Consider the following 16,968-nt stretch of genomic DNA (forward strand, 5'->3'; position numbering starts at 1 on the left):
GAAGAACTGAACTTGGTTGACATGTGGTTTCAACAAGATGGCGCTACATGCCACACAGCTCGCGATTCTATGGCCATTTTGAGGGAAAACTTCGGAGAACAATTCATCTCAAGAAATGGACCGGTAAGTTGGCCACCAAGATCATGCGATTTGACGCCTTTAGACTATTTTTTGTGGGGCTACGTCAAGTCTAAAGTCTACAGAAATAAGCCAGCAACTATTCCAGCTTTGGAAGACAACATTTCCGAAGAAATTCGGGCTATTCCGGCCGAAATGCTCGAAAAAGTTGCCCAAAATTGGACTTTCCGAATGGACCACCTAAGACGCAGCCGCGGTCAACATTTAAATGAAATTATCTTCAAAAAGTAAATGTCATGGACCAATCTAACGTTTCAAATAAAGAACCGATGAGATTTTGCAAATTTTATGCGTTTTTTAAAAAAAAAAAGTTATCAAGCTCTTAACAAATCACCCTTTATAATAGATATTCAAATGAAAATGTACACCTTCGATTCACCACCAGAACTCAAGCGCTCCCAATTCGTATTCAATGACCTTTGGGTCAAAATAACAGGCGACCATTATTGGGATTATTACCTAAGGAATTGAAGCCCTAGGCAGACAAACATTTCGGCCTCAGACCATGGACATTACAACAGGACCCAGGACTATTGCACTCAGGACCACGGTTGCCAAAGTTAGTAGAATTCTACCAATAAAAGTAGAAAAAAAAACTTTTGAGAAAATTTTATATAGAAATTAAATATTGAGGCAATTTTCTATAGAAATTACATTTTGAGAAAATTTTCTATAGAAATTAAATTTTGATAAAATTATCATATAGAAATAAAACTTTCATAAAATTTCCTAGAAAATAAAATTTTAAGAAAATTTTCTATAGATATAAAATTTAGACAAAATTTTCTATAGAAACAAAATTTTGGCAACATTTTGTATAGTAATAAAGTTTAGAAAAAATTTTCTATAGAAATAAAATTTTGGCAACATTTTCTATAGTAATAAAACTTAGACAAAATTTTCTATAGAAATAAAATTTTGAGAAAATTTTTATACAAATAAAATTCTGAAAAAATTTTTTTTAGAAATAAAATGTTGAGAAATTTTTTCTAAAGAACTACAATTTTGAGAAAATTTTCTAAAGAAATAAAATTTGGAGAAAATTTTCAATAGAAATAAAATTTTGAGAAAATTTTCAATAGAAATAAAATTTTGAGAAAATTTTCTATAGAAATAAAATGTTGAGAAAATTTTAATAGAAATAAAATTTTGAGAACATTTTCTAAAGAAATACAATTTTGAGAAAATTTTCAATAGAAATAAAATTTTGAGAAAATTTTCTAAAGAAATAAAATTTTGAGAACATTTTCTATTAAAATAAAATTTTCTAGAGAAAATTTTCTTGAGAAATAAAATTTTGAGAAATTGTTCTAAAGAAATAAAATTTTGACAAATTTTTTATAGAAATAAAATTTTGGGAAATTTTTCTAAAGAAATAAAATTTGGAGAAAATTTTCAATAGAAATAAAATTTTGAGAAAATTTTCTATACATACAAAATTTTGAGAAAATTTTCTATAGAAATATTTGGTAGTTTGGTTAAGAAAATATTCTATACAAATAAAATTTCCTACAGAAATACAATTTTAAGAAAAATAAATAACGAATATTATTGGGAGAATAACCTAAGGACAGAAAAGAAGCCCTAGGCAGACAAACATTTCGGCCATAGATCATGGATATTTCAACAGGACTCAGGACTATTGCACTCAGAACCACGGTTGCCACAGTTGGTAGAATCCTACCAGTAAAGGTAGATTTTGTACTGTTTGGTAGATTGGTAGAATTTTTGATGTTTTGGTAGTTTTTGCAAAATGCTTCTCTCCATCTAAGTGGTACTTCACTTTAGAAATAAAATTTTGAGAAAATTTTTAATAGAACTAACATTTTGAGACAATTTTCTATAGAAATAAAATTTTGACAACATTTTTATACATAAAAAATTTGGAGACAATTTTCTACACTAATAGAAAAAATTACGTTCCATAGTCGTGAACAGACGGTGACAAAATGAAACGGAAACGTTCACAAAAAATCAAAACGGAATGTTCACAATTTCGTCCACGGGCGTTCACGATTTCATGAACGGCATTCGTTTTTCTTTTGTCGTTAAAAGTCTTAAAATAATCGTTAGACGTTATTATGGCAGCTCCCTCGGTGGTGCAATGTGCTAAGGCGACTGTTAACGCGTATGGTGCAGAAAACACAGGATCGAGTCACGGTAGCGGAAACCTTTTTATACCCTCCACCATAGGATGGGGGTATATTAACTTTGTCATTCCGTTTGTAACACATCGAAATATTGCTCTAAGACCCCATAAAGTATATATATTCTGGGTCGTGGTGAAATTCTGAGTCGATCTAAGCATGTCCGTCCATCCGTCTGTCCGTCTGTCCGGCTGTCCGTCCGTCTGTGGAAATCACGCTAACTTCCGAACGAAACTAGCTATCGACTTGAAACTTGGCACAAGTAGTTGTTATTGATGTAGGTCGGATGGTATTGAAAATGGGCCATATCGGCCCACGTTTACGTATAGCCCCCATATAAACCGATCCCCAAATTTGGCTTGCGGAGCCTTCCGGAGCAGCAAAATTCATCCGATCCGGTTGAAATTTGGTACGTGGTCTAAGTATTCGGTCTCTAACAACCATGCAAAAATTGGTCCATATCGGTCCATAATTATATATAGCCCCCATATAAACCGATCCCCAGATTTGACCTCCGGAGCCTCTTGGAGGGGCAAAATTCATCCGATCCGGTTGAAATTTGGTACCTGATGTTAGTATACGGTCTCTAACAACCATGCAAAAATTGGTCCATATCGGTCCATAAATATATATAGCTCCCATATAAACCGATCCCCAGATTTGACCTCCGGAGCCTCTTGGAGGAGCAAACTTCATCCTACCCGATTGAAATTTGGTACGTGGTGTTAGTATATGGTCTCTAACAACCATGCAAAAACTGGTCCATATCGGTCCATAATTATATCTAGCTCCCATATAAACCGATCCCCAGATTTGACCTCCGGAGCCTCTTGGAGGAGCCAAAGTCATCCGATGCGGTTGAAATTTGGTACATTTCGTTAGTATATGGCCTCTAACTGCTATGTAAAAATTGTCAAATTTTATTACTATAGAAAGTTTTGTCAAAATTTCATTTCTATAGAAAGTTTTGTAAAAAGTTTATTTCTAGAGCAATGTTTGTCAACATTTTATTTCCATAGAAAATTTTGTCAAAATTTTATTTCTATAGAAAATTTTGTAAAAAATTTATTTCTGTAGAAAATTTTGTCAACATTTTATTTCTATAGACAATTTTGTCAACATTTTATTTCTATAGAACATTTTGTCAACATTTTATTTCTATAGAAAATTTGGTCAACATTTTATTTCTATAGAAAATTTTGTCAAAATTTTATTGCTGTAGAAAATTTTGTCAACATTTTACTTCCATAGAAAATTTTGTCAACATTTTATTTCTATAGAAAATTTTGTCAAGTTTTTATTTCTATAGAAAATTTTGTCAAAATTTTATTTCTATAGAAAATTTTTTGTCAAACTGAATTATATACGTATTTAATCGGCCTTTTTTTTTGTTTAATATATATCCCTTATGGACTAACTTACAATTTAGAAGACAGTGTTAAAAAGTTTTACGATACCTTGCCATCGGCTTCAGCAGAAGTTCCTACGCAATCCATGGTGGAGGGTACATAAGATTCGGCCTGGCCGAACTTACGGCCGTATATACTTGTTTAAATTTTGTTTATAAATTCGTAGCCATAACGTTTTCAGATGGTGAACGCTGGTTGTTATTTCGACAACGCATGGTGTCATTTTATCGTTGTCGGATTGACAACGCCTGTTCTCCGTTCGACACCACATGTGTGTTGATTCACTTTCATGAACGAATCGTTTTGAAATGAGCACGCCGTGCATGATTTTTTCTATGAGTGTATAGTAACAAAATTTAAAGAAAATTTTCTATAGAAATAAAATTTAAAGAACATTTTCTATAGAAATAAAATTTTAAGAAAATTTTCTATAGTAAAATAGAAATAAAATTTTGACAAAATTTTTATACATATAAAATTTGGAGTCAATTTTCTATAGTAACAAAATTTTAAGATAATTTTCTATAGAAATAAACTTTGAGAAAATTTTCTATAGAAATAAAATCTTGAAAAAAATTTCTATAGAAATAAAATTGTGAGAAAATTTTCTATAGAAATAAAATTGTGAGAAAATTTTTTATAGAAATAAAATTGTGAGAAAATTTTTTATAGATAATGAAATTTTTTAGAACATTTTCAGTAAGAATAAAATTTTCTATAGAAATAAACTTTTGAGAAAATTTTCTACAGAAATGAAATTTTGAAAAAAAAAATATAGAAATAAAATATTCAGAAATTTTTCAATAGAAACAAAATTTTGAGAAAATTGTCTATAGAAATAAAGTTTTTATAAAAATTCCTAGAAGAAATAAAATTTTGACAAAAAATTGTATTGAAATAAAATTTTGCAAAAATTTTCTATAGAAATAAAATTATGACAAAAATTTTCTATAGAAATAAAATTTGGAGAAAATTTTCAATAGAAATAAAATTTGGACAAAATTTTCTATAGAAATAAAATTTTGACAAAATTTTCTATAGATATAAAATTTTGACAAAATTTTCTATAGAAATAAATATTTGACAAATTTTTCTATAGAAATGAAATTGTGACAAAAATTTTCTATAGAAATAAAATTTTGAGTAAATTTTCTACGGAAATGAAATGAAAAAAAAAATATAGAAATAAAATTTTGAGAAAATTTTCAATAGAAATAACATTTTGAGAAAATGTTTTATAAAATTTCCCAGAAAATAAAATTTTGAGAAAAAATTCCTACAGATAACATTTCCTATAGAAATAAATTTTTTATAAAAATTCCTAGAAAAAATAAAATGTTGAGACAAATTTTTATTGAAATAAAATTTTGAAAAAATTTTCTATAGAAATAAAAGTTTTCAAAATAAAAAAAAATGTTGGGTAGGTTTATGGTAATTTTTAGATTATTTGTGGCTCGATTGACAACCGTGCTTATTTTGTTGCCCCAAATATATAGTATGGCCATAGATGCAATATGGCATTAGGAGCATCTGTAATAGTTTCCCGTCATCCGGGATTTTTTTTCAAGAATCGCTTGCGGATCGTCTACTAGTTCACTATAGCTTTTTCAAATCCAGCTATTTGTCCAATATAGTAGTGACCAGAGAATGAAGCCGACCCATTTTTGTCGGCGGACACTAAAATTTTGCCTCCGGCGGCGGAGGCTTGACGGCTGAGCCGATATAAATTTGTTCACTCGGCGGCGGACAATCGTATATTGGGAAAAAATCGCTTCTTCTATCCCCATCTCCAAATCATATAATACGTCTCAAATGGACATGCCTACGTTTCAATTTTGATATATGACGAAAATCCTATTGCGCAATATGGAATTCTTCTCAATAAAATCACATTAAATTTGAAGTTAGAATGATGTCACATTATAAAAAACGACAACAATGAAATTCCATTGAAAATTTTTTCCTAAGTAAATTGTTTGGAACTTCGTCGTATCTTTTTTTTGTTTGAAGAAATAATAAGAAGGGAACTCTTTGAAATGTCTTGGATGAGACCATAAATGAATAAAGCCAAAGTAAACATATTTATCTATACCCTGCGTGCAAACGAAACATAAATTTCAAACAGGAATGGCTACGCAAAAAAAAAAAACATGAAATACTAAGCATAAATACCACAAATACCAAAAAAAATATCAAGACCAAGAATGGCTGTCATGCTCAACATTTGGTTTAATGGCATCAAACAAACTCCAGTCTATTATAAGTGGAAAAAAATAATAAAAACATAAAAAAAATACTTTCATAAATCTTTTGGGGTTTCCTACATGTGTCCTTGGGGGTTGTTGCACAGTGGGTAAGATTTTGATTTCCATTTGTTCCTTCTCATGTCATTGTGATTTTAAATTGGCATATTAGTACCGCCTCAAAATATGCAACAAATGACTCAATGGAAATTTTCTACAATACGTAGGTAATCTGGGTTAGTCCTCTCAATTGTTAAATTCAAACAACGATTTTTGATGAAATTGACATATTTTATAAATGTTTTCAGTTTACATTAAATAAAAAAAATACATAAAAAAAATGATATCAACGTATTTTCTAGACAAATTGTCACCACTATTGTGTATGACACTTTTGTGCCACTTTTGGACTAGAGGTTCATATGGTCATTCTAGTCAGGTGAGCATTAGAAAAGGTGTCTAATGATGTGAGGCAAGTTGTCTTTGACTTTTAACCGGTTACTATGATTTTTTTGTAAATATTCACCTTTATTGCGAATGACACCTTTTGTGCCACTTTTAAAACATGCGAAAATGTGCCTCATGATGTCGGCGCAGTGTTTTTTTTTTCACTTTACATCAAATAAAAAAAATATTTCATATTATTAAGGAACATTTTCATTCTATTAATGAACATATTTCGCTATAAATAAACTAAAATATAGTTTTAGTTTTAAGTAGCTAGAGGAATCATAGGACAAAACTTTCATACTATTAAGAAACATTTTCATTGTATTAATGATAGTGTTCATTAATACAATGAAAATTTCGCTATAACAATTAAAAACTTTTTAGGAGTTGAAATTTTGACAAAATTTTATTTCTATAGACAATTTTTGCAAAATTTTATTTCTATAGAAAATTTTTGCAAAATTGTATAGAAAATTTTTGAAAAATTTTATTTGTGTAGAAATTTTTTTCAAAATTTTATTTCAATAGAAATTTTTTTGCAAAATTTCATTTCTATAGAAAATTTTTGCAAAATTTTATTTCTGTAGAAACTTTTTGCAAAATTTTATTTGTGTAGAAAATTTTGTCAAAATTTTATTTCTATAGAAAATTTTTGCAAAATTGTATTTCTATAGAAAATTTTTGAAAATTTTATTTCTATAAAAAATTTTTGCAAAATTTTAATTTCTATAGAAAATTCTGTCAAAATTTTATTTCTATAGAAAATTTTATCAAAATTTTATTTCTATAGAAAATTTTTGTGAAATTTAATTTCTATAGAAAATTTTTGCAAAATTTTATTTCTATAATTTTTTTTTTTTTTGCAAATTTTTATTTTTATAGAAAATGTTGACAAATTTTTATTTCTATAGAAATTTTTTTAAAAATTTTATTTCTATAGAAAATGTTTGCAAAATTTTATTTCTAAAGAAATTTTTTGCAAAATTTTATTTCCATAGAAAATTTTTGCAAAATTTTAATTTCTAATTTCTGTCAAAATTTTATTTCTATAGAACATTTTATCAAAATTTTATTTCTAAAGACAATTTTTGTGAAATTTAATTTCTATAGAAAATTTTTGCAAAATTTTATTTCTATAGAAAATTTTTGCAAAATTTTATTTCTATAAATTTTTTTTTTTTTTTAATTTTTTTTATAGAAAATTTTGTCAAATTTTTATTTTTATAGAAAATTTTGTCAAATTTTCATATCTATAGAAAATTTAGTCAATATTTTATTTCTATAGAAAATTTTGTAAAAATTTTATTTCTATAGAAAATTTTTGCAAAATTTTATTTCTATAGAAAAATTTTTGCAAAATTTTGTTTCTATAGAAAAAATAGAAATACAATTTTGCAAAATTTTATTTCTAAAGAAAATTTTGCAAATTTTTATTTCTATAGAAAATATTGTCAAAATTTTATTTTTGTTTTGAAAAGTTGAGTTGAAATTATTTTCTAGTAGGCCCTGATTACCGATCAGAACATAGAGATTGTTTTTGTGATTGTTGTAACAGTTTTTTTTTTATACTATTAAGGAACATTTACATTGTATTAATGATAGTGTTCATTAATACAATGATAATTTTGCTATAATAATTTAGATTTATTGAAATTAATTTATCGTTGCTATAACCATTAGGACTTCGTATTGATATTCAGCCCATTGTGCAGCAATATTGCGTTTTATTCTAAACGCTTGGAGCATTCTAATCAAAATAAGACGTAGTTCTAGAATGGGCGGGGTGTGCAAAAAGAGCTCAGATGTTTTGTGCCTATGCTAAACATAAAATTTATTACCTATTCCCTTAATGGAGACAAAGTTTTGGTATTCATTTCATGTCGTATTTTTTGTTTACATTTTTGGGGCTACCTTTTATTGTCGAACGAACAACAATCATGCATTCATTCAGGAAATTTGGTGTCTGTGGTCAAGGCCTGTATACCAAAGGAATCCTAACGAGTTGCCATGATTTAAGGGTGGTTAAAAGTTTGTTTGTTTGTTTGCTTTTTATTGCTTTTAATCTAACCAACCCCAATGAATGGATACAGAGAGCAGCAACAGCAGCAGCAACAATTATACGCAATCCAATTTTTGTGTTGCTGAGTTTTGGATCCTTCGTTACTATTCTATTAACGTAAATGCTTTCCTATTTTCTTTGGGCTTCTATAACATAACACCCCCTCATTCTAGATTTGTTTTTACGCAGTGGTAATTGATTTTATACCCTTAGGTTGAAGCAAGATTGCAAGTTATATGTGGTCTTCTCTTGGTTAATTCATAGTTACTGGAATATGGCCATTCTGGAATTTATGTTGCGGAAAATTACATTTTTTTTGAGTGGAAAGCTATTTTACCTTCACTTTTTCATCGTAAACTATTATGTCCCATTATAATGTTTAGCTGGCTTTTAGAGATAAGGACCAATGTAGGGATCATAACAACTTCAACTTTTACCCATAGATATATAATGCAATTTATGTTTGAGTTATAAATTGTTAATATTTTCATTACTTTTGTCTTCAATATAAATTTGCGCATTGGTTGGTTTTCATAAAGCAAAGACTTCCTTAAATGTTTGGACATTTGTATAGCATACTTTTAGGATCTTTAAATTGGCATCATACAAGTATTAACGGCAAAAATGTTGGCTGAAACATCAGATGATCTACTAAACACTCCTAGATATGCTGTAATGCAATGGACAGTTTAATTATAAAAAAATAATTGGTAGTATTTTTATTGGTTTGGTCTTTAGTGATATTAAAAAAATAAGCAATGACTTTTTTTCAGAAGCTACTTGATATCATAAAGATTTAAATAATTGCGTAGCATACTTTTAGGGGCTTATAATTGACTAGCAATTAATTCATTCCAATGGTTCCTGTTAATAGTACGGGAACCCACCGTGGTGCATTGGTTAGCATGCCCGCCTTGCATACACAAGGTCGTGGGTTCGATTCCTGCTTCGACCGAACACCAAAAAGTTTTTCAGCGGTGGATTATCCCACCTCAGTAATGCTACTGACATTTCTGAGGGTTTCAAAGCTTATCTAAGTGGTTTCACTTCAATGTGGAACGCCGTTCGGACTCGGCTATAAAAAGGAGGTCCCTTGTCACTGAGCTTAACATGGAATCGGGCAGCACTCAGTAATAAGAGAGAAGTTCACCAATGTGGTATCACAATGGACTGAATAGTCTAAGTGAGCCTGAAACATGGGGCTGCCACCTAACCTAACGGGAACCCACTACGGTTGCCACTTGTGACAAAAATAATCTAACAAAATTTTAAAATAATACCAAAAGTCTACCAAATTATTTTTAAACTTTTTTGTTTTTATCAAATTTTTTATCGTATTTTTAAAGGTTGTAATAATTTTACCTTGCACCAACAAGGGAAATTTACTTCTTCTACAAAATTACTCGTAATGGACTTTGGTAATATGACCTAACACGAAAATTAAATTTTTTAAAAGTATTGAATTTATGGAAAATTTTTCAAATTTTATTTTTTTACTTTTCTATAGAAAATTTTGTTAAAAATTTTATTTCTATAGAAAATTTTCTCACAATTTCATTTCTATAGAAAATTGTGTCAAAATTTTATTTCTATAGAAAATTTTGTCAAAATTTTATTTCAGCATTGTTGTTGTTTTTACTGCCTGAATTTATTCTGATAATTGGTTGATAGTTTTGCTGCAAGTAGAGGATGCTGATGAGGAATGTGGTAATTCCGAAACGTGCGTCCATCCAACCATCTTGCAGTCTATAGGGCTTTGCCCAAATAAATTTGACAAACATTATTTTCCTCTGTTGGTTAAGCTACACTTGTAGTTTAGTCAATGTATGGTTTTAAGCTGCAATAAAAACAACAACAATGCCTAAAGAACAAAACCAACAATAACAAAATAAAAAGAATGGAAAATTTTATTTCTATAGAAAATTTTGTCAAAATTTTATTTCTATAGAAAATTTTCTCACAATTTCATTTCTATAGAAAATTTTGGCAAAACATAATTTCTATAGAATTTTTTTTTTCAAAATTTTATTTCTATGGAAAATGTTCTCAAAATTTTATTTCTATAGAAAATTTTCTCAAAATTTTAATTCTGTAGAAAATTTTATTTCTATGGAGAGTTTTCTCAAAATTTTATTTTATGGAAAATTTTGTCAAAATTTTATTTCTATAGAAAATTTTCTCAAAATGTTATTTCTATAGAAAATTTTCTCAAAATGTTATTTCTATAGAAAATTTTCTCAAAATTTTATTTCTATAGAAAATTTTCGTAAAATTTTATTTCTATGGAAAATTTTCTCAAAATGTTATTTCTATGGAAAATTTTCTCAAAATGTTATTTCTATAGAAAATTTTCTCAGAATTTTATTTCTGTAGAAAATTTTCTCAAAATGTTATTTATATCGAAAATATTTTCAAAATTATATTTCTATAGAAAATTTTGTCAAAATTTTATTTCTATAGAAAATTTTCTCAAAATTTTATATCTATAGAAAATTTTCTCAAAATTTTATTTCTATAGAAAAATTTCTCAAAATTTTATTTCTATAGAAAATTTTGTCAAAATTTTATTTCTAAAAAAAATTTTGTCAAAATTTTATTTCTATAGAAAATTTTCTCAAAATGTTATTTCTATAGAAAATTTTATCAAAATGTTATTTCTATGGAAAATTTTCTCAAAATGTTATTTCTATGGAAAATTTTCTCAAAATTTTATTTTTATAGAAAATTTTCTCAAAATTTTATTTCTATAGAAAATTTTCTCAAAATTTTATTTCTATAGAAAATTTTCTCAAAATTTTTTTTCTTTGGAAATTTGTCTCACAATTTTATTTCTATGGAAAATGTTCTCAAAAATGTATTTCTTTAGAAAATTGAGGTACCTCGTATGTTTTGCAAAATGGAAAGGAATGTTTTGGAAAATCTACAAAAAACAACAAGAATTCTGCCAATCTATCAAACAGTAAATAAATCTAACATATTTGGAAGAATTCTACTAATTGTGGCAATGGTGGAGTTGAACCCACTCTAAATAGAAGCAGTTATTCGAAATCAATTTGAGTTTTTTCTCTTTTTGAAAGTTATTTTTGAAATGAGCATTTTTAAAGTTTTGGCTTGAGAATTAATGCATTTTTAAATTTTTTTTTAATTATTACTAATAAAAGGGAAATTATATTCAAAAAATCTGTCTACTACTACCTTTGACAAAGAAATAATTCTAAAAAAACGAATCGAGAACGAAAGTAAAATTGTATAAAACAATATTTTTCGCATCTATCGGGAAAAGATTGGTAGTTTGTTGGCGGGGAAAGAAATGGACTTTGTTTTGATTTCTTAAAGATTTTGATAATTGCGTAGCATACTTTTAGGAACATACATTGAAATAGCAATTCAATATTATTTAGTAATGATCACGCCTTCATATATACTGACAGCCCAAGATTTGACTTTTGTAGCCTCAAATTTCATGTGGCTCTCTAATTACTATGCAGAAATTGGTTCATATCAGTTGCTGAGCATCAGTTTCTTCGTCTCTCAATAGAAACTAAGCAATTGATCGGATCGCTGTGAAACATGCTTTTTAAACAATTCTAGACAAATTTCCTTGGAATGGACACTCTCACCCATAGTTAATCCTATTTTCGAGATAACATATAGCAATAATACATTTATGTCTTTTATAAAATTATTCCTTTTACATTAAGAATAATAAAACATATTATATATTAATATTAATACTTACCCTCAGAATTTTATATTAAAAAAAAATATGTAAATATTGTAAAATATTAAGACATTCAAATATTCTATAAATTAATATTCAAACCAAGCACCACACATGCCCAATTCCTGATGAGGGAGAACACACAAACTTAATGTTATCTGTAGTCTGTAAAGTCAAAATATATTTACAGAAGACGAAAAACCAATTTTGAAACCAATTCATATTTATATAAAAAAACAATCATCATCATCAATACTAATAAAGAGAAAAGGAGTTCTTGATGGAGAGCAAAAAATTTTAATAAAAATTTATATAATAATTTTTATTTGTTCTATAAACAATTGACTTCACTTCATCATCAGTGAATTAATGAATGATGTAATTACACAAACGATGATAAAAACAATATGTGAAGAAATTATAACTGCTTGATATTTTCAACCAATTCAATATGACGGGCCATTGACCATGCACAAATTTTACAACCTTAACAGTATTAAGGTTTACAAAACCAATCAAGTGTTTGAGAATTATAATTGGAGAATTATATGAGTTCTTCATATGCTATGAAATGCATTGATTATCAGATGAGAGATAATCGGAGAATTAAGGCAATAACAATAATGCTGTAAAATTTAGAAATGAATTTTAGACAATCTATAATAAAAAAACCAGATTAATTATAAATTATATACACAAAGAGAGAAATAGAGTAAAAAAATGAGAGCTTATAATAGAATGTAACTCTCACAGTTGGATATATAATACACAAACACAATCAATTGAAACGAGCGAGAGAGAAAGAGAGAAGAGACAAGACACATATCAATAAACGAATTTAAACAAACAAATGTTTCTATGATTGTTGTTTTTTGTTTTTCTTAAAATATATAAAGAGAACAAAATGCTAGACATCAACGAATGGTTATAGAATAGACGTAGCACCATGTTTTCTCTAATTTTTATATGAATTTGTCTTTTTGTTTTGTATTATACAGCCTGGGAATGTCTATTATTTGTTGTAGTAGTAGTAGGTGGTGGTAACATTCAATATGTGTATGGATGTGTGATAACAGGATCCTCTCTCTCGTTTTTTTTTTATTTTTTGGGAGAGAGATTACTACTGACCTGTTTGATGATGTTGGCGAGGTGGCATAAAACATCGAGCCGGGAGCACTTTCCACCGATATCGTAGACAATTTGTGAGCCGGTTGTATGGGTGTTGAGAATTGACTGATGCTAGGCTGTGAAAATTTTCGCGTTTGTTGCGTTTGTGTTTGCTGCGTTTGACCTGGTAGAGCTAGACGATTTACAGCACTGCCAAATGCAGGATCATAACTAAAGGAGACCTTTTTAGGCGGTAAGCTATGGTTTCCCACCACTGCTGCTGAGGCAGCTCCTTCTGGTGAACCAGCATAAAATGGTGAAAAGGCATAAGCTCCAGTTGCTGGACTGGCACTATGAGCCACATGATGTGATGTAGGTGAGTGAGACCTAGGACCACTTAGAGTTGATCCACCACTGCCACCACCAACTCCTCCCGCCGTTGCTGCAGCCCCCATATGTGATGGTGATTGTGAAGGACTTATTGGTATAGGATGTGAACTTTTCTGCAAATTACTCGTCGAATATAGCAGAGGGGAAAATTGATCCGAAGCCTCATCAAAATCTTCTTCATTATCATCTATGGTTATATCATCATCCATATCTTCACCACCATATTGACTGGTGGTTATACTAACACCTGGACTATAGACTTGTGAAAATTCCATGGGTAATTTATAACGATCATTTCCCATAGCTAAATTGGTATAAATGTTACTATCCGAAGATACCATATGGGCATGGGTATCACCTAAATTACCCCGCACTGTAGATTCCATACCCGAAGATTTCCATACACTTTCGTCAACACAAAACGATGAACGTCCTGATCCAGTTTTATTATAAAAATAGACATTTTGCGGATCCCCACCAACACCCTGTTGTTGCTGTTGTTGTTGGGCATTCATCATCATTTGATAGGTCGAGGTGTTATGACCAGCAGTGGCCGATATCGAAGTGGCTAGCATTTGATGCACTACATTAGAGGCTATATGAGGCGTGCTAAAAGCTCTTTTACGATTGCTACCCAAATCTCCTGCTATTGCTGTAGAAATACGAGTACTACTCATTGCCTGGGTGAGACTGGATATATTTCTATTCTCTCAATACAATGCAATAATGGATGAGTATATTGGTTGGTGTATAGCAGGCAGGCATTGATGATTTTGTTTTTGTTTGTTTTGTTTTTGGGGTAAAGAGCAAAATTTACAGTAATTATGACAATTGTGGGGGTGGTTGTTGGTTGGTTGGTCGGTACAGTGGTTTGAGTCGTGATTTGATCGTTATTGTTGTTGTTGTTGTTTTTTATCAAAGTACAGCATAAATATAAGCATTCACATAGTCAAAGCGCAGGAGGATATACATTTGTGTATACGTGTGTGTATGTGTAAGCATTTTGAGTAAACCAAAATTTTGAGAAGATTCGATATTTTGGATTGTATGTTTGTGTATATATGTGGATTTGTGTTGTTTTTTTTGGTTTTATTTTAAATTTGTGATAATTCAAATAGAGATATATTTTTTTCGTGTAAAAATATTCCAATAAAAAAAGAAGAGAAGAAAAAAAGAAAATAAAATGTTACCAATATTATATCGTTTTTGAGAAATGTGCCAAAAAAATTGTTTTTTTAACTTAAAACAAAAACTTAAATATTACGCTTAGAGTCAAATGGAGGTAGGGAAAACGGGAGAGGAAGAAAATCTCATGCTAATTTTTGGTTCTTCTAATTTGGTAATTTTTTCTCATTTTTTTTTTTTTTGGAGTCGGAGAAATATTTTACATCAAGGATATTAAGGGAAATGGCATATTGATTGATATTAAAGATGTCCAATTTATTTTAGGTTGCTGTAATTTTGCATAACCAATCATAGGGAAAAGTGATATGGTTTTTAATAATTAAATATAAATAGGTCTATTTAATATTCAATGGATATGAATTGATATTTAAAATTTTCCTTTTATACAATTATTATAAACATAAGACAGTAGTTTTCGCTTATAGTACATCGCACATAAATGAGATTTTCACATTAAGTCCAAAAATCATTCTTCTAATATCATTATGACATAAACTCCCCACTGAATAATTCATTTTATTTATGGACCGATTTTGCATATATTCTATTTTTTTATAATGCTGATAAAAAGAAATAGATATAGACTATTTAAGATAGAGTTCACAATAAGATTAAATATTGATTTATATTATAATTAAATAAATTATTATATTTAATAATATATATTATAATTAAATAAATTTTATTTTCATGAAAATATATCAAATTGATTTAAATCTATTTTAACAAAAAATCGTCTTTTATTTATTTTTCCTTTTATACTTATATTCCTGGAAATGTGTGAAAACACTTATATACATACCAAAGTGGCATATAAAAGAATTTGCTTAAATGGCGAATGTCACATATTGTCCAAACAAGTTGTGCAGCAATGGGCGAGGACTATAAGCGAAAACTACTGTACAATTTATTGGTAGTTTTTAGTTTTTTTTTTTTTTTATAAAAGTTATAAAATTTCGTTAAAGAATTTCTTTTTTCGATGGTAAATCAAACTTCTGCGAGACAAAATAATGTATGCAGAAAAAAATCATTAAAATTGCTATTTTGAGTGAATTTAAACAATTTCAATTCAAAATCCTCAATCACAAAAATTAATCGTATCAATCAGAGATAATTAGAGTAGCAATTTTTCTTTTGTGATTTCTACTGACAAAACTATGTAAAAGTAAAAAACGTCATATACTTCTATAAAACATAGTAAATACCAAAAATACTTACACAAAAAAAATATTTTCTGATTCAATCACAAAATTAATTGAACCAATTAATTTTTTAATTGAAATGTCTTCAATCACAGTAATGATAGTATCAATTAAAAAATTAATTGAAAGTCAATTAATTCATCCAATTAAAAACTTAATTGATATTATTAATTTTTTCAATTGATTTTTGTTTCAATTAAAAAATTTGTTGCATTAATTAAAGGTTTAATTGAATATTTTTTGAAGCTAAATTAAAATTTTAATTGGAATTATTTTCGTGAAATTTTTTCTGTGTGACAAGTTTGGCTTGAGGAAACGTTCGTCTCAAAGCATTAAATCAATTTTGTAGTTTTTCTTTTGTCTGTATAATCTTTATTTATTTTTTTGCAATATAATAAAAATGAAGGGACCTAGTAATCGTGCCTAGTAGGATGCCTCAATCGATCTTAAAGTTAACCAACAGATAAAATATTTTTGTTTTTTTAGGGATTATTCAATTTAAATTATACAAATTAATTGAACAAAATTAATTTTAATATTTTCAATTTTATTACAAGCTTTCTTTCTTGTACAAGAAAAGTAAGGAATTTATATTAAATTACTGAAAATACTTATTTCTTCATGTTATTGGCCACGAAATTACAACCTTTCGTGGCCAAGAACATGAAAATTTTAAAATTAAATTGGTTCAATTAATTTGTATAATTTTAATTGTAAAATTTTTCAAAATAAATTCTTGCGATTTGCAAAATCGAGATTAAAATAAATTATTGCAAATTAACTCGAAAAAAAATAAATTCAATTAAGTTGAATTAAGGCTAGCCAAAATAAGTTAATTAAGTTTTATTGTAATTTAATTGAAATTAATTTTTAATTAAATTAAATTAAATTAAATTTTAATTTTAATTTTAATTTTA

The 16,968-nt window shown here is 28.0% G+C and overlaps 1 protein-coding gene across 2 annotated transcripts in view; it reads right to left on the reverse strand.

Annotated features, from left to right (window-relative positions):
• The window catches only part of bun (TSC22 domain family member bunched), a 612,850-nt gene that overhangs the window by 457,843 nt on the left and 138,039 nt on the right, over positions 1-16,968 (reverse strand). Inside the window, exon 2 of one of the 2 annotated variants that reach the window (XM_075296937.1) lies at positions 13,296-14,366. The exons of the other annotated variant lie outside the window; for it this stretch is intronic. Within the exon in view, the coding sequence (XP_075153052.1) occupies positions 13,296-14,366 (1,071 nt within the window). The remainder of the gene's footprint in view (positions 1-13,295; positions 14,367-16,968) is intronic. 2 annotated transcript variants of the gene reach the window in all.

Source organism: Haematobia irritans, chromosome 2 (genome assembly GCF_050003625.1).
Source record: "Haematobia irritans isolate KBUSLIRL chromosome 2, ASM5000362v1, whole genome shotgun sequence".
Taxonomy (NCBI): domain Eukaryota; kingdom Metazoa; phylum Arthropoda; class Insecta; order Diptera; family Muscidae; genus Haematobia; species Haematobia irritans.